The sequence below is a fragment of the Opisthocomus hoazin genome, chromosome 7, assembly GCF_030867145.1.
Source record: "Opisthocomus hoazin isolate bOpiHoa1 chromosome 7, bOpiHoa1.hap1, whole genome shotgun sequence".
In the NCBI taxonomy this organism is placed as follows: domain Eukaryota; kingdom Metazoa; phylum Chordata; class Aves; order Opisthocomiformes; family Opisthocomidae; genus Opisthocomus; species Opisthocomus hoazin.
Genome location: NC_134420.1, coordinates 29,930,609 through 29,956,227, shown reverse-complemented (window position 1 = coordinate 29,956,227; position 25,619 = coordinate 29,930,609). Strand labels below are relative to the sequence as shown.

Here is a 25,619-nt window from a genome sequence, read left to right as displayed (position 1 = left end):
CTAATGTCAATGATTCATGACTCTTCAGAAATAATTGTCAGTATTTTGCCGTTAGTTAAGTATACTTAGCATCCTGGTTATGCTCTCTTATATGGATATGTTTATGGAGACATTTAATTCTTCCAAGCACGTTGCCTGCTCACACCAGCACCTAACTGCCTTTACTGCATTCTCCACTGCTCCTGAATAGACTATTTGTTTTTTTATTAATTTTTCAAATTTACTGGTATCATCTCATTTGCTGTTGGACCTGCTTGCCACATAAGTGTTCTCCATTCCAGATGATTTGAGGAATCCTTACTGTGCTTACTTCAACAACAATTTCTTACTCTTTTCCTCATTCTCTCCCAGACTTACCAGCATTGTTTCATTTGGTTTGCATCCTGCCTCAAATGGCAAGTTATGGAGGAGGAGATGAGCTCAATATTAGAACCATTCCCACAGGATTCAGTGACTTATATCAAAGTTATGCTGTTGCCTATGAAACTTAAATGCCTCTAGACTGCATTTAGCTCTTACCTGGCTGGATCTGGGTAGATCGGATGTTCCCGGGACCCTGCTCCATCATAGCGAGATAATGAAATGAGGGAAGACTCCAGCAACCTCCTAGCAAGGAAAAACAAATGATGAAGTCAGAGACCATTCAGGAACATCCCCTCTATTCATGCCCTACTTTCTGAAAGCTCTTAAGACTATTTCTGTCATCAGTGCAGAGAATTCTGCAACATACTGAACAACTCACTGATGGCATAAGTGTTTTCACAACACAGCTATTCAAAGTGTAATATTTTCAGTCCACAGAAGAAAGAACACCTCAAGTAAGAAAGAAGAGTGGTCCCAAACCCGCTTCCAAGATTCAAGAGAGAAAGATGCATATGCTACTTCTCCTTAGCCATCCCAGTTTGTCAGCTCCATAAACACTAATGCTACACTGGCCATCTGTCAAATTCTTACCTACTCGAAGGAGGCTACACAGGGAACAGGCCAAGGACCACGGGACAAAGAACACGGCTCGGCATGTGGATTCTAAGGGCACCGTGCGTTTTTATTCACAGTAAGATATTCAATCTTAGTCTCATGGCTCAGAAAGAAAGGTTTTCAGCTACAAAAGAATGTTCATTTCCTCTGTATCTTGATCAGCCACAGGAAGAGATACCAAATATTCACTCAAGAAGTAAATGTATGCAAATGCAGCCAGACAGCTTGAATATGCAAGCAGCGAGTCTGAGTCATGAAGGCAGCAGAATCAAAAGCATGTAGCAGGAACATGTCCTCCACCCCTGGCTTCTACCTCTATCTAGCTTCTTGTCATAAAGCAGAGGATAGAATTGTTTCAAGACGGACTCATTCAGGCCTGCTGCAGCCATTAGATTAACAAGAGAGATGATTTGGGGTGGGTGTGGAAAGTGGAAAAATCAACTGCCAAAGTTTGTAAGGCTGCTGAGTTCCCTTTCAAGTCTTTTTGCCTCAGAACTTCCGCTAAATTTTGTTTTCCGCTCTTTATAACTTAAATGAAAACTGCCGTGGTCTGAAAGTCAAAGAGGTCCAACACCACATCTGTTCTATTCACCTACACACATCACTGGCAAGAAAGATTTGAACCTATCAGTCTTAGCCCCACACTCCTAATTCGTAGTTAGCATTTGCGATGCAGGGCAGCAAGCGTCAACACAAGCAGCAGGAAGAAGGGAAGAAGGACCAGACATAATCCACGCCCAGCTTCCCATTGATAGCCAGATAAAGACAGCAGAAATGCAAATAAGATGTTCTTTCCAGCAGCAGCTCCCACATCAGGATTGCAAGACAACTTTTCATTGTCTTCAGAGACACAAAAATAAAAACCCAACAAACAAAACACAACACACCTCAATTTTACATTACAAATCTAGAATACAGAAAACAGCAACAGATTGCTCCATTTACACGGAAAGTCATGTGTCAGCTCAAGAGACTCAGTGCTTGCTGCAAAGCACTGGGACTCTACAGAAGGAAAGAAATCCTGTCCCCTCTGGCACGAAGTTGCTTGGCAACCATTTGTCTTATTCAAGAACAGTTATTAAATCTCTTAAACTTTGAGATGAATTAATTCCCCAGGTTACTGAATCAAAAGCTCTAACCTTCAACACTGCTAGGTATTAGGAATCCCTTGGCAACCCAGAAAGTTATCATACTTCTATCCAGCCTTACCAAACCCTCTCTCCTGCTCGAAATATATAAGTCAATATATGCAAAAGCAGTTAATCCAGAAGAAATGGTACAACAGCTTTGTGAGGTATACCTGAAGTCCTATACCTATGAGGTATACTTATCACCTGCATCATATATAAACTGCTTTTATTCCTCCTGGGAGGAAGGTAGACAGATTAAAATTAGCAGAAGAGATACTCTACCTATTCAGTCAGCTGGCCCCTTTCTAAACCACTGGCTCAGAGTTCAGAAACTGGGCTACTGCCTCTGCAACGACAACGTGCTTTTTAGAAGTCTGCTCTCCACAGCTGCTTCTGCAGAGCACTCCAAAACCAGCAGCTTGCAAGCAGCCTGGACAGGAAGGGACTCTCCTGTCTCATCGCTGGAATTAACTGGGGAGAAGAGCTCCTGTGGCACACAGCCTGGCAGGGCCACAGCCCCAGAAACAGCAGTGCCTCCTTACAGGTGTGAGCAACCTACACACAACGCTTGTTTGATGCCATTTCCCTGCAATGTCTATGGTGTCCTGGTAATGTGCGTACACAAATAATCATCAAACTCATCATCCCTGTCAAAAGTCTTGATGCCTATACACTATGCATGCCACCCTCCTCCCCAGCCTTTCAGAGTCTATCCACTAAATGACACAGCAAAACCAGAGCCACGAGGGAAGATGACCAGTGCATGCTGCATGGCCCAGTAGGCTCTGCTGGAAAGGAGTCTCCAGGTATTCTCCAGCCATATTTCTCTTCTCACCTTTGGAATGGCTTGCAATTGCCTCAGAAGAGCACGGACTTAGAGCAACTACCTTCTGAAAGCAGCCAGCAGCTGCGGTGAAGGAAATCAAAATGTATACCAAGCAGAAGGCATCAGAAGGGTGTGGAAGCAGGAGCAGGGCACACGTACTGACTAGGTGTGGGTCAGCCAGGAGTCCCTCTGCTTGGCTTGGGAACAGCACTTTGGGGAATCTACAGTTCTCACCTCAGTACCTCATCCTTGACATAAATACTTGAGGAGCCTTGCTCTACCAGTTACCTGGAATCTCAGACAAGAACCAATACGCATTATTTCAATGAAACACAAACCAACAGTTGCCTGAGCCACAGGATGGCAAGGTGTCTGGGTAAACAGACTTCCTACAGGCCTCACGGCCCCGTGATTTCACCCGAACAGCCTGCAACCCACGCAGCAACAGGAGCTGCTGCTGCTTCAGGAGCCCCTCCTTCCACAGAAGGGCTCCCTAGGAAGACCAGCCAGCCACAGGGCTGTGGGGAGCGGGATGGCAGATGCTCCCTGCTACGCATGCTCCCCAGGACCGGCGCCGAGTCTGTGCCATCCGAGTTGGCCAGTCTCAGCCAATACAGCCTCTTCAGCAGAGCCTTCCAAGCCTGCCAAGACCAAACTCAGCTCTGGCTCCATCTCACACTGAGGCACACAATCCACATACTAGGGCCACGTTCAGATCACGCAGACAAAGATAAATCAGTTAAGAGCAACTGCTAAAAGTTATAGCTGATTTTAAACCTAACTGGTAGTTCTTAATCACCCTACAACTGTGCCCTCTCAGATCACAGAGCAGTGAACAGCCAAATATAAACACATACAGTAGGCAAAAAAAGAAAACAAGGCAATGTGCAGTCTCACAAGATCCAGATGGACCATCTCTGTGCTTTATGCTCCAGAGAATAACAATATCTGTACTGAAACCAGAGTACTAAACACAAATAAAACCTCTTATTTAACTAATTCATTCTAGACTGAGCCCTTGAGGCCCAAGTTAACAGATCCAAATGTATGTGGTACTGACAAATGGGTTCAATAATAGATACACTGCTATAATAATCAACAAAGTGTCTCATCTGTGACACTGGTAGTGTAACCTACTGTCCCCCAGGAAAGCACAGACAAATGTTTTTAAAGTAAGTCATGTTGCACTATCAAGTCTCAGGTGCCACATTGACAGCTTTTGCCACCCAAAGTCCCAGAAGAGACTTAGACTATCTGTTTTCAGTAAGCTCAAAGTATAAGGTAGCCCAACTTCCTACCACAGTAAATGCTAAGGTTTGGAGCAGTTCTGTTAAGGACGATAAACATAATCCATGGTTGAATAGCAGCTCTGTTACAGGGTTCTGCTAGCCACTAAATATCTAAGTCTCCAACAGAGAAGTATGCTAAGAGAGAACAGAAATGCATGCACGCTTGCATCTCCTTTGAAAGCATTTCAGAAGCTCATGCTTGACTTCTGAATGCTTGCTGGAGCTTGCAGTACCCTCTCCCACAACCCCCCTTTTTGCTACCCAGATATATAACAGGCTAACACCAGGCTCTGCGGAAGCAATTGCTCCACTAACTCTGTCTAGACAATATGAAATTGTCACAAATGACATCTAAAGTACAATTAGCAGAGAAACTGCAATTTCCACTCTCCTCCCCCGCTCACCACGAAAAAAAAAAAAAAATCACACAGTATCATCCTCCAGGTTGTCAGTCAATGCCGCAATGATGAAGACTAACTCTGCTCACCCTGAGAGATGCTTCTGGCCCAGCTTGCTAAAATAGGAGGAAGGGGACTGTAGTTTTTCGTTGGTTTATTTTTTTTTTTATTAGAACTACTATAAGAAGATATAAATTGCCTCTGTTCAACAGCACTGAGATCTTAGCAGACTCCTTTTCTGTCAGACATCAGTAGCTAAGGAATTGCCACTCTATACCGGCTCTGATACCTTGGGTCTGCAAACAGCAGCAATCACTAGCGAGAGGGGAAAGGCAGCAAGGTCCAAATTACAGGACACCTTTAGACAAGGGAGAGAGAAGGAGAGTGTATGCACACAAGACACTACAAGCAGAAAAGGGAAACTTCTCAGGAATGAAGCAGCTGAATGCTAGAAGCTGCAGCTCGAGGGGAAAGAGAGTCGTGAAGCAACCTCCTCCCAGAATATCAGCCACTGGACTATACCCACACTCTCCCCACGGGGGTGAGGATCACCACCAAAGCCTCTCGGGACAGTGATTCATCTCAGAAGGCTTTGAGAAGATACTTAAATGGAGCAAGTTTAACTTCTCAGTAACAGTTTCTAAGGATATGCAATTCCTACACCACACCTTAGATTTGCTGTCACAGCACACGCATTACCGAGTAGCGTCAGTCCAAACGACACCAAGGGAAAGGCTTTCCTCCCCATCCAAAACGGAGGCACTAACAAGCAGCGCTGAGGCTTAGTTTCCTTAAGATCAAAAGGGTGTTCAGTCAGCTGCCATCCTCCCAAGCTGCTGCTGCTGCACACCAACAACCAGAGCAAACCAGCAGAATGAAGCAAGCACGCCTGCCCTCCCTCCCACAGTCCCAGCCTCTAGTTATGAAGATGGCATAAGACAGAGCAATTCATCATTATCCTTTGAAGCAGAACTATATTGACAACTCTGGCAGCTTCTGCGAGTTTCCTCCTCCAGTTTTGTATCTTCCCTGGAAAGGCTGTTATATTCCCTACAGCCCGTTTGGATGCAAAATTACTGCACTGCTTCATATGACATCCCTTTTTCAGCCCTCCAAATAACAGTCAGCAGTCAGTTCTCCTGAGCGCTCGTCCCTAAGGATGTGCTTCTGTGGTTCCTCACAGGAATGTAAAGAATAGCAACAGTTTAAAACTCGATTCCCTTCAGTGATCTTCCTCTTATGGCAGGGCAATGTTTAACCTACAAATAACAAGAAAGCCAAAGCGTGAAGACAGCTGAATGTTCTCCAGCTGCCCAGTAGCACTGCTACCCTCCCTCAAAACCTAAGCTCAATTATAAACTGTTAACAAGCCCAATTAATTCTTGGAGATCAATTATAGCCTCAACAGAACACTCGAAAACTATTCTAAACAAAGATCTCAACTAACCCAATGCACTGGCTTTGGGTTTTTTTTTCACCTTCCCTTTTCTCAGAAGAATAGGGAAAAATTATTTCTGACATCTCTGTATTGTGTTGCGTACTTTCAAAGAGCAAACTGAAATCACATAAGGAGAAACCATCAAGCGTTTTGTTCCATAGCTTCATTTTCCATAAATGTTTTGTAGTTCTTGTCAAACAGAAAAACACTATTGCTATCACCAGTTTCATATTCAAGCTTAAAATAAAAAAAGCATTCAGTATGCAGTTCTAAACATTGCCTGAAAAGATGATTTCTAAAATTAAGTCCTTAACATAATCTATTCTGATACCTCTAAGCTAACATTTCTAGACTGTTTCAGCTTTCACATGGTTATGGTTAGACATATTTAGCCTGGCATCAAGACTTGAATTAAGATAGGTCAGCAGCAGATGATTAGAAGAGAAGAAACAAACAAAACAGTCAAACTTTTCTTATGACAGTCACAGCCATCTACAATTGATAAACACCCTGAGAATGTCACTACTGATGAAAACCCCAACACTCACTCTTGCAGTTCTCCGAGTTAGCTCCCCCATCTTCTTGCTTACATCTTTGCTGTACAACATCTTCCGTGAGATGCGAGAGTTGGTTGCTGCCTTTCTTACGAGTATCCAAGCCCTGTTTGCACTCATCACCCCCCCCCTTTTTTTTTGAAGTTATTCCACATAATGAACTCCCTTTGTAAGAGAATTTCCTTTCTTTAGGGAAAGCCATAACAGCAAAGATGCAATACATGATCACAGAAATGCTCCAAAAATGGCCTTTGTAGAACACTTTGGCCTGTTTGTGACAGAATTTGGGCTAACTCTGAAGGGCAACCAGGGTTAGAGAAGACATGCTTCCCAGATGGACGTGTGGAGTTGTCAAGAGAAGCAGGTTTGATATAGGAGAGAAGTTATTACAAAAAAAAACATTTTCCCCGTTCACTGATTCTGGGCAAGAATCCTGCAGAAAACAAACTGTGAGGATTTCCCTGTCAGAAAACATTCCGCACATCAGGTCTTCAGCCAGGCTGAAGAAGTACATTTGGAAGAAGTGTAGGGAAAAGGAGCACAATTATACAAAACAAAGAGCTGTAGGTAAGAGTTCAAACAACGTAAACAAGCATTGGGATATGAGTTCTTCTAATCAAAAGGCAGGGAGCAGAGTCTCAAGAAGAACATGGTTAACCTGCTTCAGTTTAACTACAAAGTAATACCATATGATGAATTGTGCTACTACTGCACCTCTTCTCTTGGACTAGGAAGTTCAACTTCCATTTACCACCTGATGCCATAGGACTTACACAGCACCTTTGGACCTCATCATAGGGAAAGTCAGTGGCTCTGAGGAAGAGGACAGATTTTTTTTTTAAGTGGACCCACGGTGTTTAAGTGGACACTGTTAATCTATTACTTCACTTGCTGACAAAGGCCATGCATCAAACAAAAGATGGGCAAGCATGATGCAGAGGTCTTCATCATACAGCACCCGGGGAATGATTAATGTGTTATTACAACAGGCAAGAGGAAGCACACATCCATGACAAACATTAGAAAAGTCAAGAGCAGCTATGGCAGCATTGATTAGTTTGGCAATAACTCCAACATGAAAAAAATTATGAAAGATCTTGCACTTTCATTTTCCAGGAGCAAAACTTGCGGGATGGGGAGGGGAGAAGAAATTTAAATTAGCTCAAGCTACTGCATGTGCTGTTTTGCTCTACAGTGGCAGTTTTACACCAGTGCTCAGAATGGGGCAGGCACCTCAGCCAAGCTGAAGACAGACATCACATTCCTCCACCTAGACCCTTAACAATATGCAATTTTATCAGAAATTCAGCTAGAGGGAATCAGTTCCTAGTCATCATGGTTATGATAACAAGCTTAAAAGCATGGCCAGAACATAGCCAACACAGTGAACGCCCTCAGCCTGCAGACACCCTTAGTATTCCGAGGGTTCTTCTACCTAGCTTCATATGTATAATGTCTGCTTCAAATTCTTCTTGTTCTGGGAGTTCCCAACACCACAGATTGTGTGGACAGCAGAAATTTCTGCTTACCCACGCACGCAAATCTGCGTCAGCTTCTGGGATAATTACATAGGGCTCCTGCTTCTCCACAGAGAACTGAAGAGGAGGTGTCTTTCCTGAGGGGGCAGAAGCCGTACCATTATCTCCATAGGCTTCTAAGGCTACAAAAACAGAGGTCCCACCACACATCAATCACTTCCTTTAAAATGCTCTTGTTCAGGCTGGACTAATGAAGAAAGGCAGGTCAACAGATGACCAGCAGGCCAGTTCAGCCACTTACAGCAGCTCTCCCACTTCATGAAGACAGGGGAAGGATTTAATACTAACACATTTCAAGCAGAAAAATGAATCCATTTCCTGGCAGATAATGAACCCTGTTTATTCACAGTCTTCAGTTCCAGCAGGTGCTTTCTCAAGAAGAGCAAGGGAGGGGGTCAGTTACATCATCACACAAACAGCCATTTGGCACAATCAGTTAAATATGTATGTGGAAAATTTAAAATGCATGTTAGCTATTCAACAGACCAGAACGGCTTAACCGGAGAAATCTAGAGTCATCACTATTTTGGTTACAGTTGTATTACTGAGTCAGATCACAGGTCCCTCTCTCTCCTCCTGCTCCAGGCCGAGACAGTAGATGCATGCTGCTCTACTGCAAGTTCTCCAGCCCAGATTCTGTAATACGGAGCGAATAATTGGATGAGGGCACTTTGTCCCCAGGTACACCATGCTGGCTGCGTTTACAAAGAAAGTGAAGAATGAGTGCACACATGCAATATATGTGACTGCACATCTAGCGATTAAGAGCTTGTATTAGTATAAAAAAGAGGTACACTATACCGCCAGTAGCTCCTCCCCACACTTAAGAAAGCTACACACAGCTTTTAGCTGAGCAAGCAGGCCTGAAATAGCAGGTCTGAGGGCCTGCCCATAACTTATTTCTTGGCAAAAGAAACAAAAAACAAAACAAAACTTAAGAGATTGTTTTAACATTATTTATCTGAAGCCAGACAACAAGCTCTAGGAATCACAGTCAGATAGTTTAAGAATATCAAAGACCACCATTAATCATAAGTTGAGCATCATCCCCTAGACAGAATACTATAAGCACATGAACTTAATGCACCTAAGTAAAAAATGGGAACAGGAACTGTTGCAGGTCAAGTGAGCTTGTCTGGACATGCTGCCCACCCTGCAGCAGCTAGGATTAGGAGGCTGCAAGGTAGCCATATGCACACAGTACAGGAGACAGACAACCTAACAAAAGACAGCTTTCAAGAGAGGGAAGCTATTCACATTTCTTCCCTATCTGTAGGAAAGCTGAGAACTGGTATGCTTTACGGTATCCTCAAATAGCTATCTGTCTTTCATCTTCTAAGCAAAATGTCTTTATCTAACATCTTTGTTGTATGGTCATCTCATACAGACCTTCCTCAAAAGAAAAACAAAACAGAACACCACAACCCCACACCAAAAAACAAAACAACGCACCCAACTCCAGATTTTATTACTCCTCAGTACAAGCAAAAAAAGTAAGGCAGTTTGGAAGCATGTAGCTCTTCCATCCTCATTAAGAAACATCACTGGAATCCAATTTCAACAAGTTCCCTTGCTGCCATGCTGGAGCAGGTGAAGACAAAGCAAAGTCCCAGAACAATCCTATCGACAGACACCTGCAGGGAAAGAGGTGTCCTTTCCTGGAGACTGCACAGAAACAAAGTTTACCTCTTTCATTTATAGGTGAACTTCTCATTGCTAGGCCTGGACTACCAAAAAAAGAGGTAGGAGAAGGGGGGTGGTTTGACTGGGGAAACACCATGAAGGTATTTGAGAAAGCAGAGTTACTGCTCTACCTGCTTAATTTGCAAGCAAAGCTGCTGCAAGAGTAATATGGGGAAAAAAAATAAATCTCTTTATGTGCTACACTCACCACTGTATATTTAAATTCAGGCCAAGAAAAGAAGGCTTAAGCCTTTCTGCAAGTTTGGTGAAGACAGCACATGCTCAGTTTTCCAAGGTACTCAGGGAAGCTCAGCAGCAGGGAGTGACCTCTGTTAGTCACTGCAAGAGGGAAAGCACAACGCATCATTTTTTCCCCCACCAACTCTCAGTAATGAAGTAAAAGGCTCTAGCAATCTTACATTATTCTTAAACCAGAAAACCAGCAAAGGCAGGCGGAGGAACCTTTGTGCAAGAAAGCAGGCACCTCTCTCACTTGCTCTTCTGCATAACAACCACCAGCACATTCAAGAGGTCAAACTTCTACAAAGTCTTTCCTGCCCACACAGAGACAGCAGGCTTAGTCTGGAAAAAACTAGCAAGCTGGAAGGGTGGTGGCAATAACCTCAGAGCTCACGTAGACATCAACTGGCCATTTAGGCAGCCTCTCCTACAGTTCAGGTCGTGGTTACACTCTCATGATAAAAGTAATTTGTATTTTCCATTTTTAGAAAAGGCCAAGACGAACAATACTTGCCAAGTTGCTCCACAACCTGCACATGTAAACCATCACATCTAATTATCATGTCTAAATGTTCACGTCACCTTCAGATTATCACTTCACTTTATGTTTGGCACTGACAAATTAAGTCTTCATTCATTCCTGTGTGTCCAGGCTAACTACTGAGATATCACTTATCTCTGTCACCATTATTTTCAAGAACTGTAACAAGCATCTTTGGAATTGTTTCTTACCAAGCCTGAAAACAGCACAGCATAAACTTTACCAAAACTATCACATTACTCATGGACGTTGCCAGAAAATCGTTCTTTCCACAGCACAGGTAAGGTCTACACACTGTAAGTTTAAACAAAATGTTGAACCCAAACTACAAAATTCAGGACACCAGGCTAGCGAGTTTTCCACAAGTAATGGGCCTGAACATAAAGGGTGGGGAGAAGTTACATTGGGTAGGTCCATGTGGATTTGGCACAGGCCACATCCCCACTGAGGTGCAGCCAGAGCAGCCAGCATCGTACTGCTGCCTCTCCTCTCCACAGTTCGGTGGTGTGCCCTCCTCCTGCTCAAGCCCCCATTTTTCAGTAAACCCAACGCATCACTGCCACAATAGATATTAAATACTTCAATAAGTGAGCCACAACTGCTGTAAGCAATTAGGGAAAAAATAGTAACAATGCAGGTTTTGTGAAATAAGAAACAAAACAAGATGGAATACACTACATAGGTCTTCCGACTTCACCACAAGAAAAATCTTGTAGCTTTATGCTGGGTAATTCCCTCCTTTTTTAGTTCCCTCCCCCCAGAAAAAAAGTAAAGGGAATAGCATTACCCCCTTCTCTTATTTTGATGGTAAATTTCAGCCACAGAACTGTCTCCTAGGCGGCAACTCAGCACCCACAGCTGGTTATTTTGTTTTCAAGGCTAGCATATGAGTGACATGCACCTTTCCATTCACTGCTTTACACAGACAGAAAGCTACCAGAAGCCAACATATGCACAGATCTGAACAGCCTGGACATTTAAATCAAAAACCAGAGCAGCACACAGAATCATAGCATGGTTTGGGTGGGAAGTGACCTTTAAAGTCATCTCGTCCAAACCCCCTGCAATGAGCAGGGACATCTTCAACTAGATGAGAAACTCAGGCTCTATCAGGAACTCAAGAACAAGCTGTAAAAGGGACTATACTCTTCTCCATTACGCATACAGCACTCACCATTCCTGGGCAGGAATGGGAGTGTTCCTACCCTGTCAATCTACTTTAACCACAGACATCCCAGCTTGACCACAAGTCAACACTGTATCTACAATTTAGAACGGGAAGAGACATCCCTTCACGGCCATGAGTAAGCCACGCCTATTTGCATCAGAAGAAAAACGGCCATACATATTCATGGTTTCTTAAGGAAAAGCCCCAAAATTTAGGCAGTAGCTCACAGCATACTTGAACAAGAAAATAAACACAGCCCCGTGGAAAAGGTGACCACCTAGACTCCAGTCAACATCTGCCAAGCATTCCTCCAGAAAATAAACCCTGTGTTAAGGAGGTCTTCTGAGGATGGATGAGCAACCATTCAAATGCAAACAAAACCTTTGACAAGGCAGACTGCAAAGAAAGGTCTGCTCTAGCCTTGGCAGGCAACAAGCAAGAAGTCAAGATGAATTCTGCAGTTGGTCTTTTACAGCTCTGAAAAAGCATGTGCATTTGCATGTCAGAAAGATAAAAAACCTGCTTCACAGGTGACTGATCCACATCCATCCCTTACAAAAGACAGGATAAGCTGCTCCCTTGCTTGCATTCTGTATCAGGGCCATTTCCTCTCAGGATCCTCAGTCACACCTTTCCCCAAACGCTGAAGAACTTGCAAATGTATGGTAACTAAGGAGATAAGCTGCATTTTAGGACTGGGGGAGGGTGGTCCTCAAGCTATCTTGTTTTCTTTATACAAGAAACTTTCTGGTTCCTCAAGGAGATGAGGAAAGCAAGGAGCAGAAGCAACATTACCCCCTTGTGGCAGCAAAGCAATATGGAAATGCTGAGAAATTCAAAGGCGAACAGACCAGATGTTTCTTTCATATTTATTGTATGTATAGAGAGCTACGTGCTGCCAGAAAGGCCTTCAAGACTGAATAAAGAAGTGATGCGAACTGGAGTGACCACACTGGGCAGGCAGGTGAGAGCAGTACCACTGCTCCCGCCCTCCCACACCTGGTGTGACTTCAGGCCTCTACATGCCGGATAAGAGCAGGGCACAGAGGTCTGCCTTTGGCTAAAAGGTGAAACCCTGGGTAGATAATTTTTACCTTTCTAAGGGCAAGGCAACACAACCAAATTCATTCACAATGTATAGCATCGAGGACTGGATCACATTCATAATCCTATAGCTTCCTCATCTCTCCTAGATGACAAATGCTGAATTGCTAAGTACCACACAATCTGAACTCAGGAAAGCAGACTGGGTTCACATTGTGTAGCAAGAATGCAGGTAGGAGGGACCTCAATCCTCAGACAAGAGCTGGCAAAATGAAAGACACAAATTTCACCCTGGACCCTGTTACATGGTTCCAGAGAAGCTGGTCTGCATGCGTTACTTGTGCACACTGCATCAAACAGACTAAAACACATCAAAAAGCAATGCCTTTGGTCAGCTGTTCAACTTCAGCAGGTCAACTATTTGCACAGCACCGTGGGCTCTGCACTTTTATACACCCACAAACAAAACAAAGGAGCTTATACAAGTGTCTCCAGACAATACAGACTTTCACCTCACAAACTCCTTCCTACCTGTGTGCATGGCAAAACCATCACCTGGGACAGTTCAAAAGACTTCTCAGATTTTCAGATAACTTAAAATAGTCTATCTTTTCTGCCAAACTAAACAGGTGAGGCAAGGCAAAAACATTATGCATTGCTAAGACACAGGCACAGAAGTTGCTCATACCACAGCCTATAGAATTTGACCTCTGGGATGAGGGCAATGGAGTGGTTAGAGAAGTTTAACATAATTGCCAGACAAAGGTCCTTAACAGAAGAATAAGGATAATAAGCATTTCCTCATGAAACACAGGTCTCATGCAAACCTGCCTGGCAATAGGACAGTAACTCATTTATATCTCTAGCCAAAACAGACAGGTAAACAACATCAGAATTGCCCCCTTAGTATACTACAAGCAGCTAAATCTTGAATAGCATAAGTTTCTCTTTGTGCACTTCTTTTCCCCCCTTTCTACGGATTGCTTCACAGAATAAGGTTTGAAATATGTCAACAGGGACACACATGGCACTACTTGCTACTTGAATCCATTTAGAAAGATTATGGGCTGGGGTGCCATGCCAGAACCAAGAAATGCCACTAGATTTAAAACCAGAGAATTTTCTTTTTCATGAAATACCACACTAGTTCTGTACATATCACTTGTATCATATTAAAATAACCAGAAGTGACATTTGAAGATCTGGATCAATTTTATTAGACAGCATTGCACTGTATCTGTCATTAAACGATGAGCTGAAAAACTTTTCACTGGAGACCACTGCTAAGATTTTACACATAATTTTCTTAGGAAGGTGGCACTAGCTCCTCTCAAACAAGCAGCTGACTAGAAGAATCTGCTTTCGTTCCCTACTCAACTTTTCATTATCAACGTGAATTGGCCCACACAGCAACAATGGCTTAAAGTACTTACAGGATCTTTTCCCTCACGAAGATTACAGTAATAACACAATGCTTCCTCAACCTGTTTTTTAATTAACAGGAAGTCACAGGCAAGTTAAACTAGCTATCATCTGTTGCTCAATTATCCTTCCCTCATCCAGATCTTGCCAACAGCCTCTATCACCAACTTTAGGCAGCACATTTCACACGACAACTTCAGGGATTTCTGACGCTCTTTTCACTTTGATGTTAGAAGTGAAGCAAAGATAGATCCACAGTGGGAAACCACCTACATTTTAATTAATGTGATCAGCCTAGAGAACCTCAGAAAAGTTGAAGCTCAGTCACACCAACTTCTGCTTAAGGCAGACCATAAGCCTTCCCCAATTTCATACCTCACTGACACAGCTTCAAGCAGTGCACAGCTCAAGACCTGTGCTGCTTTCAGGCCAAGCTGAATGTGACAGGACTGCTGCACTGCCGAGGCTCTCAGTGACATGTTCCTCCTAATAAGAGGTGCCAGAGCTGTTAGTCAGGAATAGCTCCATTACATGCTTATTAATCCCTTCATGATCAGCCCAAGATAATTAGCCCAGCACCATCAGAAAGAGCAGGATTCTCTCCCTAGCCTCCTGGCATAACTGCATCAACAGAATTCAAAGAGGAACAGTCTTCATTAAACTACCTATTAACTTAATTGACCCTTGGTGGCAACATCTTCCCAGCAAGGTATTTCTCAGCCAGGCAAGCCAGGTCAAGGAATGGATCCTGCCCACAGACAGGGAATGAGAACATACACACAAGGTTTCCAGATGCAATTTTTATCTTAAGTTTTTCAGGGGGCCTTTAAATGCAGAGCTCAATTGACCAATGAGGACATCTAATGGAGAAACACAGAAGAACACAATATAAAACAGTTACAAGCAAACACATGCATGTCCCCCAACACTAAGAGCTAACCTGACACCCACAAAATTACATCGATTGAAAGTGTGTAAGCAGTTATCACTTGCACCCTCAGGCTTGAAGGCTTACCTTCCCTCCTGTATTTCCCCAGCACTTTCCGCATTACACAGCTTACATCTCATGAACCTTAGTCACCATCTTTGCGCACTTCTGCAGCTGCAGAGATTAACAGGCATTTTGGACTCTGCCGTGCAGGAGTGGTTCCAGCACTTCCAATTGTGGGGGCATGCCCTAGGTCTGGGAGACAAGAAGGCTGGACCTGAGGATGTTCATTCTATGCAAAAATTATGCAAATACATGCTTGCTGACATGTTACTGTTCTATAAGGAAAAATATAACAGCTAGTTTGAGAAGGGAAAAAAATTACACCTGCAGATGTGTCCCACACAGGATTCCTTTTAAGGGTGTGCTGGTTTTGGCTGGGATAGAGTTAATTTTCTTCACAGTAGCTAGTACAGAGCTGTGTTTTGGATTTGTGCTGAAAACGGTGTTGATAATGCAAAGATGTTTTTGTTATTGCTGACCAGTGCTTACACAGAGTCAAGGCCTTTTCTGCTTCTCGCACCACCCCACCAGAGAGTAGGCTGGGGGTGCACAAGAAGTTGGGAGGGGACACAGCCAGGACAGCTGACCCAGCTGACCAAAGGGATACTTCACGCCATATGGCGTCATGCTCAGCATATAAAGCTGGGGGAAGAAGGAGGAAGCGGCGGACATTCGAAGTGATGGCCTTTGTCTTCCCAAGTAACCATTACACATGATGGAGCCCGGCTCACCTGGAGATGGCTGAACACCTGCCTGCTGATGGGAAGTAGTGAGTGAATTCCCCATTTTGCTTTGCTTGTGCATGGGGCTTTTGCTTTACCTATTAAACTGTCTTTATTTCAACCCACAAGTTTTCTCACTTTTACCCTTCTAATTCTCTTCCCCATCCCACCAGGGAAGAGTGAGCGAGCGGCTGCCTGTCCACTGCTTAATCACCAGCGGGGGTTAAACCATGACAAAGGGGAAAGATTTCAGAAAGCTCACCACAAGTCCACCCAACATGTTTAACAGGAAAGAAAATGAAGTTTTACTTCAAGGAAACTACCATGAGCATTTAACACCGGAGTGGTCACTGCTCTCAGCTTCCTTACCTCACTACTCTGACAGTTACCTTAACTTCAGTTAGAAGGGAAGCAGAAGCTCCTGCCACGCCTGTTCTTTAGAAAGGCCTGCTAACAGAAGCAGCAGGCTGGGAAAACAAGAGTCCCTATGAGCTTCTCGACAACCTCTGCCAAAAGGGTTTCACTGAAGATTTCACCTCATAGGAATTCCTCTGAAATTAAGGTCACGGATCAAACTACACACTCCAAATTAATGTCCCAGCAAAAAGCAACTGTTTTGCATAGGTGATCAGGTAGGCAACTAACCCTGCACCGATGCTACAGCCACTGAGCAGGCAGCAGCAACCACCATGGGTGACAGGCCAAGGGACCCAGAGATTTAGTCACAGGGCTCTAGCTGTTAGACAGCAACCCATACAGCTCCTGCACACTGGGGTGGACTGAGTTATATGCCTCAGGGCACTTTTAAATTATATGACTCCAGCAGAAAAGATCACATCTACAGATCCCACCACACCTCATTGTCCAAATACGTGACAACTGCCTGATCAATAAAAAGGTGTTTGCCCCCATTATTTCTGACACTACAGTGACTCGGTCCAGAGAACAAGCAACACAGTGGAGACACTATGAGCATGCACAACTATTTCAAAAGTAAGATAACGCAAGACTTACTCAAGTGCCACTTTAAAGCTAAAGTTGTCAGTTCCTTTTCACCTCTCTGCCTTTTAATAGGGGACTAGAGGATAACATTTAATGTCAGGTACATCCAGGCCCAAGAAAGAAGTAGTTACCGTGTAATCAGCTTGAGACTCTCATTATGGCAGGCTATAAAACAAACTGGGACAAGGATTTAGCAGCAGATGAATAATTTCATGACCACCACCACTTATTTGCTATGCAACTACAGCAACAAGAAAGGCAGTCACTGTTCCAGCCTGAGTATAATAAGCTTATCTGCAGGAAGAAGGAAAGAATTCCCTTTCCTCAGGCACTCCTGTGTACAAAGCCTCCTCAGTCAGTTATATCTGCATCCAACCTGGAAACTTTGCTTTCCTACAGGACAAAGCCTCCATTTCCAAGAAACAGCAAGACTGGATCTTTCCTCTGACAAGCATACAAACCACTTGACAGAGAGAGGATGTTGAACTGAAACCCAGCAGCGAAACCCTATCCAAAGTACCAATGTAGCTGAATTGTCCATACAAGCCAGTGGAGACACTCACACAAAGCACAGGTCCTTCCTGGCCCAAGTTTGATTTGGCTCATTCTGTTTCCTGTAACACATCTGAAGTATATATACACAGAAAAAAAACCAACCCACAAACAAAACTTTCCAAAAAAGAATCACCTTTTTAGAAAAGAATACAGCAGAGCCTAAAATTTTGAGTTATCAGCATGCCCCCGACCAACTCACCCTAGATTAGGGTCAATGGAAGCCACTTTCAAAACTCACCTCTTTATCAAAAGCAAACAAACTGCATAGGTTTGACTGAACACTCACAACCAAGGTGCATGTCCAAACCACTGACACGGAGATTTGACTTTTTTTGCCCTATACGGCAACATCAAGGAAATGATTGTTAACCCTTCCAACTTAACAACTACAACCTCAGCAAGACACAGCACTCAAAAAGGCAATTCTCACTATTTGGGCCCACTTTTTCATGCTTACCCTGGGGCAGATTCTCTGTGAGCAGCACACGCATGGCATGTGGCACAAGCGACAGCATAGCACATTCTGTGTTCCCACCCTTCTGCAGTGTCTGGGAAACACTAGGAGCATAGTTCTCCCCAGAGATCTGCTGCCAGAGCCCACACTTTAGCCTGTCTATACCACCATTCTTTCCCATTGAGAGGTCTGGTGTTTGCCCTTACAGACGCCCTCAGAACCTATCTGCAGCACGACAACGGCAGCTACAAAAGACATCAATGCAACATCTCTATTTTTATCTACATAAATAGCACATGACCACATGAGAAAAGACTTTTAACTTTGAAAATACTGAAAAGCTTGGACTAGATGTGAAAGGTTTAAGAAAAAATAGAGGAGGAAGGCCAAGCATATATCTTACCTCCTGAGTGAATCCTCCTCTGAGCTTTCCTCAGGCATTTCTTGGTTTAAGGCCTCCTGTGATACATTCCCAGGTCTGCTTGAAGCCGACTGGCTGTAAACTCTTTCCCAGTGCCCCGTCTCCTGGTTAAAGACCACTCCCACGGTCCTCTCCTCCTGCGGGGTGGAAGAGCTGCCCAGCTGCAGCCTGCTAGAGGCAGGAGCTCTGCCCTCGGTTGTCTCTGCAGGCTGCACCTGGCTGGTGTTTGGAGGCACACCCTCAAACGTGCTTTGGACCTGCCCTGGTGTGTAGCTAGGCGTGCTTCTTTCCCAGCGCAGCGTGTCATTGTTAAAGGTCAGCAGGTTATGACAAGCGCGACAGCGGTTCAGGTGACCCCGGGACAAACTGGAATTGTTTTCACTGCTGTGTGGAGTCTGCTGATGGGAGGGACCCGGCCGATCAGGCTCAATGTTGTTGTTGAGCATTTCTTGAGCCTGTTGTGACTGGCTGGGCTCCCCACCAATCCCCTGATCTAACTCCTGAAGCCGGTCATATTCCAGGAAGAATCGCCTCAAATCACAATGGAGCTCATTACGGATGCTGGCCGGATTGCTCGGGCCAGCGCTACCACCACTGTCCACCTCAGCCCCTGGGGCCAGAAAGCCCCTCCCTTCTGTCGCAGAGGTATAGACCGATGCCTGGGAAGCTCCCTCCTGCTGCCTCAGCACCGACAGCAAGCTCACGGAGGAGGCACTGGTCCTAGGGGGAGGCATGGCTTCCAGCTCTGACCGAGAGCTCATGTTCAGCACTGTCCTGGACCAGTCAGACCCGCCTAAGCCAGAAGCCATCTCTCTCGCAGACTGTTGGTACCGGGACTGGTGGCCTGCCAAGGGCCCGCTGAGGGACCGCCGTGTGGGGCCCAGGCTAAGGTTGCGCAGGGTGTTGCCAGCAGTGCTGCTCTGAACTGTGCTGAAAGCAGAGGGCCTGTTAAGTATCCCCTGCTCCTCCTGCGCTACGGATGCCTGCTCTGGGGGTTGATAAGGCTCTGTCTGCACAGAGGAGAAGGAAGTGCCAGTGGCCCCAGAAGACGTGGAGGGCGCGTTCTCCTGGTGCGGGAAGAGAGAAGAAGGAAGTCTTGCACTAGAGCATCGGCTGCAAAGGCACAACATCCCCAGGTGCTGGCAGCACTCTGCTGTGGGATAGCTGACACGCTCCCGGAGCCTGTTATAGACAGATGCCCTTGTGTTCTCACTGGCTGCAGGCGGAGGTGGTGGTGGTGGAGGCGGTGGAGGGGATGGGGTAGCAGAGTCTTGAACACTGTTTTGCTCTCCCACCTGTATGCCAGAGGAGCGGGAGGACAACATATGCAGGAAGTTGTGGAGGAGGGGTGTGCGCCTCACAGGCTGAGATGGAAGGATAGCACGCTGGCGATAATGCGGCATCTCTGTGCTGTCCACGGAGATTTCCACTTCCTCATCACTCTGCAGAAGCAAGCAAGCAAAGTTCAGTCACCTCACAGCTAAATTCAATACCTCCAAATAAACAACAGTGTCAGCTACCACCCCACGCAGATGAAAGGATGCGTTAAGTCCCTTCCTAGAGGCCTTGACTTGCAGGAAACCAGCTGAGACTATTTCAAAGTTCATTTTACGGATCCAGACAACCTCTTCCTACAGCCCAGTGAGCTCTGACAATACACTGTTCATATGAACAGAAGTGTCAGCATCTGAGAGTCAGCAGCTGTGGGGGGCACTGCTAATAGCTTGCGTAGCTTCAAGTCCAGCAGAATGTCACAACAGGACTGAAAGAGCAGGGCCACTGGGACATCTGTCCCACCACTAACGAGACAGTGAGGGCAAAATAAACTTTGTGAGGGCACACTTTAGAGAGCTCTTTAATAGCCCTGCACATAACACAAGAACATTCATGTGACCAATTAAAGTGAGACAGACTCAGCTTAGAAGGACTTCAGGTATTCCGAAAAGCACAAGGCTGCTTAGGAACAGACTAGGGTTAATGTATATAGAGCATCTTGTAATTAGCCAGTCAATACAAGTACTGAGATTCCCCTTACCTGCTGGTTAGAAGGGTTAACAATTGCTGTGAGCAAGTAGTGTCCCAAGGGATCAAACCGTACCAGCCTGAAACAAAAGCAGAGACAGAGTATCAATCACCAGTTCACATTTCACATTGACACAGGAAGTTGGACGCAGCAGGGAAGAAAACCCCGTGACAAGTATTTGCAGTGAGAAGATTACTACATTGCCATCATCATCTTCTGAAGGATGTAAAAAAGTTTATGCATTAAGAAGAAAACATACTTATCTAGCTGAAGGCTGCAGCTGTTTTATAGTCCACAGCAACACTCTACAGAAGTTAAAAGCTGGAAGCAGGTACTGCTGTATCAACTGAAATAGCGAAGAAATTTTAAGGCATATGTATGTATATATTGCAAACTGGAATTTGGTACAAAGGGAGAGATTAACTTGCCTTGAATGTTGCATTATTGTCTTATTTTAAATTGCTCAAAAGAAGGCATCAAGTTTCCAACAATGCAGTTTCCTCTATAACTGCACCAATAGCTCAGTACTCTCTCCCAGCAAATTCTGGGTCCTCTCATCCTTATGGCTCACAAGTTTCATTACTAAGCTTACAAATGAACATGAAACAGATTCTGAGCGTTTATTTGGCACACATCCGATTACAAATATGAACAATCAAGCTGATCTATTATTTCAAATTGCTTTTTTCCCTGCCCACAGAACCATTTTTCTGCCAGCTGAGTCAAGGAGCTGCAAGTAACGCTCCTCTCCGCTGCTCAGTGAGGAGGGTGCGGCACCCCAGAGGAACACCCATTTCCCAGATCTGACCATTTTTCACATAAAAGTGTTCTCTTTCCCTGGAAACAGGAACTCACCTGACCCTCTCCATTTCACTAGCCGTCTTCACCACTGCAAAAGGCTCCCGACGACTCCAGTCCCAGAAATGTATCTCATTGGCAGTTGCAATCAGCAAGAGCTGAGCCGTAGGATGAAAAGCAAGCGATGCAATGGCATTGTTGCTATCTGTGAACCAGCTCTCACTTCCACCCTGAGTGAGGAGTGAAGAATCACAAGCAGTTTATCGCAAAGTTTGAGATCATTAGGTTTCCATGTACATGTGCCGAGAGCATGGAAGTGACATGCCTTTTTGGCAACAACAGCCGCTCTCATACGAGGTCATGTGTCACATCTAGACCATAACACTACTTGCTACAATGACCACAGATGTATTTTTGTAGGTAAGCGTGTCTCAAGCAGCCTGTAACAATGCTGCATTTCAAAGCAACCAGGTAAGTATAACTGTTTTGTCTCTGTGCCAGTTAGACTAGGTAGAACTGGCAGAGCAGCAGCTTCTCTAATGAGGAGTTCAGATATGCTCAGTGGAATGAAAAATGGCACATCTTTCACGTAGGCTAAACAGGCATCTTGCACAAAGTTCTACAGCATTATCTGTATCACTCCAGTCAAATAAACAGACACGGCAAAGGAGCATGACCCACCTGGTGGGACTGAACGAAGAATCTGTCACCTCCTCTTTAGACAGAAGAGGATGGCTATGATCTGTTCTAAGTTTTTCGAGACAAGTCCCAGCAAAGCTTGCAAACAGCTCTCTTACCAGGCAACATTTGGGAAACAAACTCCGGCAAAAAAAGTCACCACCCACTAAATACCAAAGGCACATAAGTTTCAGGAAAAGACTTACGTGTAAATCCCAAATTCTAACCTCCCCATCTAGGCATCCTGAAGCAATGAGGCCTGGGATGGTGGGATGAAAGGTGACACACCAGGGAGTGCGGCGATGTCCAACCAAGGAATGAACACACTTGCCCGTTTTCACCTCTGTGATGTAGATGTTGTGGTTCACATGTGTGGAAGCCATTAGGGTCCTGGGAATGCAAAAGGTATGACAAACATTAGCATGAGAAGAGTACAGCAAAACCAGACCATGGTTAGCTTCATCTCAACAGGGTCTGTTCACACCTAACCCAGCAGCTCTCCCACATAGGGCTCAAAGGGTCAGAGGCTACTGTTTCACCAACGGCCACAAAGCTTCCTGTAACCAGATTTCAGGGTCTATGTAAACATGAGCTCATCCAATCTGCAAGAACAAACTTGATCTTGGAAGTCAGAGTGGACGTGCAGCTCAGAAGGAACTCCTGATTGCCAGTCTGGGGCAAATAAACATTCCCAATTCTCCACATCATCTCAACCACTGTCAAATGAAGTGACACTAAGAGAGATCCCACCTTCATTTCTGCTTCCAATCCACACAACATTGTGCTCTGTTCTTTAGTCCTCGATCTCCCAGTGGGTGTGCCACATCACTCGGCATGTTGTGATAAAACACCCTTTACTCCCTCAAGTTTCTTACGAAATCCCACGGTGGCCGCACAGATCCTTTTTCCTTAGAACTATGCATCACTTGGGTACCTCAGAAATTAAACACCAACTATGCTCGAAGCTGTGAGATTAGGAAGGTGCACACATTCCATCCATGCACGTCAGGAACCAGAAGTTTCACTTGGCTATTCAGGACTGGACAACTCAACAGGCACAAGCCTCCATCACGTTTGTACGTGTAAAGAGACAGCTGAAACAGGGAATGAACTAGGAGTTAATTACCTGTCTGGACTAAACGCCAGCAAGAAGGTGGAGCGTGGACTGTCTGGCAACTCAACTTTCTGAAAAAGCCAACAAAGCAGGAAGTGTTGCAAGAGTCATATGATCATACTTTAACTGTAAGCCACACAGACAACAAGGGGAACTCGCTGGAGGAACATATCTAGCATCACATCACTGCAGGAACTGAACAGAGCCAGAGAGGATATATCAAGTGTAACACATCAAATGTACAGTCATGAGACAATTTATTTCAAACCCCTGCCTCCCTTCCCCCACTCCAAGATCAAGCTATGCACCTCTATCCCACAACCTTACCTTGCCCTCCCATTTCATCCATCGAGTTTTATCCTCCACCAACTCCTGCAGGAGCCGCTGAGCACCCAAGGCTTGGGTACCCCGTTCCCTACCCCACAGGATGCGGACAGCATTCTTCTCCGGTACAACCTTCATGGCCGTCAGCAGCCAATGTTACACCAGCTAGTGGGAGGAGACACCACCAGGTTCCAGATGACAGCCACCACCAAGCTACAAACAGGCTATCCACATTTCAATTGTTTATCTTCATGGAAACCTGTACAGAGAAGAGAATGATAAGGAAGGCAGCTTTTATCTTGATCACCTAGATGAAGTAAGAGCTTTAAATCCCAAAAGACTAGATTTAAGAGAAAAACCTAGCCTCTCCTGCAACCTTTGCTACCTTCTTCATTTATCAAGACTCAGTTTCAACATGTCAGTAGCCAAAGCTTACTTTGAACGGTTTTTGAAAGCATCCAGCCCTCTTCTTGTACACATGCCCTAGGCATACCACACCTAAAGAGAATAAAAAATTAGCCTTGAAAGTCTTTCCCTTCCTTCTGTCTCCTGCTGTATATAATAAAGAAAAAAAGATTTATGAAGAGAGTCTTTACACCTTGAAGATTTAGGTCCTATCTGGGAAGGGTGACTGATAGCTAGAGGAATAGTGTTAAAAAATTGACAATACGACAAGAGCAGTCTCCAGGGAATTATTCAGATTTCAGTAATTATTACCACTGCAAAGGTCAAAAAATTGATAGACCTCAAGTCCAAATTACTTCCAACTCCATGATAACATCTTACAATGTAAGAAAATAACCACATATTGGAGCAAAACCTTACACTGTAGTGGCATCTTGGCCAACTCCACCCAGACGATTCATTTTGCCTGTCTGCACATCATCTTTCCATCTACATTGCTCTTAGAACAACAGTTCACTCAAGTAATGCACAATGGCAAAGATTAATGCTTTTAGTACACTTTGAGCTGCCAAAGAAAGCATTAATACCCATTTTCTAGAAAAAAAAAGGTTAATTCTTTGAAAGAACTACATATAGTGATCCTAACAGCAACCAAGTTACACAGCTTTTGAATGGTCTCATATATTGGAGTTTGTCACCAACAAACAACAAGTTTCTTAGAATACATAAACCAAGAAAACGCTGCTGCAATGCTACTGCCTTTTGATCCCAGCAAAGCACGCATACTACTGTCGTCTCTTTAGAATGTAAAGTTCTGAAGATAAATCCTCCTCAGTTCATGTTACACTGAACAAAACCATCAATAGTCAGTAGAGAAGGAAGTGGCAACTTAAAAAAGCAAAAAATACAGATACAGGGAAAGAAGGTTCAGGTACACAAGATGAATTGTTAAATGACAGAACTCTGAAGAGTCATTAGCAAACTTTCCTTTTCCCCCACTCCCCCTAAAAAAACCTCCTGAGCAGATGATTTAAGACAGCTGCTGCTTACAGGGAGGAGCTGTCTGAAGAGATAAGCCAGGAAAATGAGTTCTAATAAAGCAGATCAGTTTACGTTTGTGAAAGTACAATAAAGGGTACTGAAGTGCTGAACAAGTAAAGGCATCCATCTTCCTAGAAAAAGAAATTCTCCACAAAGAAATTCAAGCTAGCTGGAAATTCCCTGATGCTTAATGTGAACGGCATGGGGATCATCTATTTTGGAGAAGCTGAACTCCACAGTGTAAAATTAGCCTTCTTTCGGGAATCTGTGGAAGTCAGCCAAACATTAGGTAGGAATTATTCTACAAAATAAAAGCCTTACTGGAAAGCAACACAAAAACTGAAGATGTCATGCTGCAAGCGGATTCTTAAAAACAACTGTACAGATTAGAAAAGCCCAGACCCAAAAAACCCAGAACAAGGATAACCGGAGTAGATACAGACAAAAGCACAGTATAATATAGGAATCACTAAACCAAAAATCTTTTTTCACTAAATGCTAATAAATCCTCATCTGGATTCTGCAAACAGCACCAGCCACCCCTGTTCAGGGGTGACTGGATTCAGATGGTAAGCAGCGTGGAGGGGAAGGACAGCTCAGAATGATACAGGCAATAAAAAGCCTATTTTACATGAGGAAACTGTAAGTCTAGTTTCGCCTAGTAAAATTAAGAAAACAGTAGCTGAATATTCTGCATGGGTGCATTCAAGGAATAAGGGCTACAGCAACCCAAGAATAAACATATAAACCAGACACAAATGGAAGACCAGACTTGCAGCTAGAATAAGCTGGAAGTTTGAAGAGATCTCAAACATTAAGCTTTGGAATAGCCTTTCGGTAGC

The 25,619-nt window shown here is 44.4% G+C and overlaps 1 protein-coding gene across 6 annotated transcripts in view; it reads right to left on the bottom strand.

Moving 5' to 3' along the window:
• The window catches only part of AMBRA1 (autophagy and beclin 1 regulator 1), a 137,161-nt gene that overhangs the window by 102,728 nt on the left and 8,814 nt on the right, over positions 1-25,619 (bottom strand). For 4 of the 6 annotated variants that reach the window (XM_075426137.1, XM_075426140.1, XM_075426138.1 and 1 more), the window contains 7 exons: positions 23,335-23,590; positions 23,020-23,078; positions 22,100-22,283; positions 21,273-21,445; positions 20,430-20,496; positions 18,377-19,836; positions 520-606 (listed from right to left, as the gene is read on the bottom strand). In XM_075426137.1, the coding sequence (XP_075282252.1) occupies positions 520-606; positions 18,377-19,836; positions 20,430-20,496; positions 21,273-21,445; positions 22,100-22,283; positions 23,020-23,078; positions 23,335-23,469 (2,165 nt within the window). In that variant the 5' untranslated portion in view covers positions 23,470-23,590. Of the gene's footprint in view, positions 1-519; positions 607-18,376; positions 19,837-20,429; positions 20,497-21,272; positions 21,446-22,099; positions 22,284-22,643; positions 22,984-23,019; positions 23,079-23,334; positions 23,591-25,619 lie in introns of those variants that run through there. The other 2 variants (XM_075426142.1, XM_075426141.1) reach the window with 2 other exon arrangements.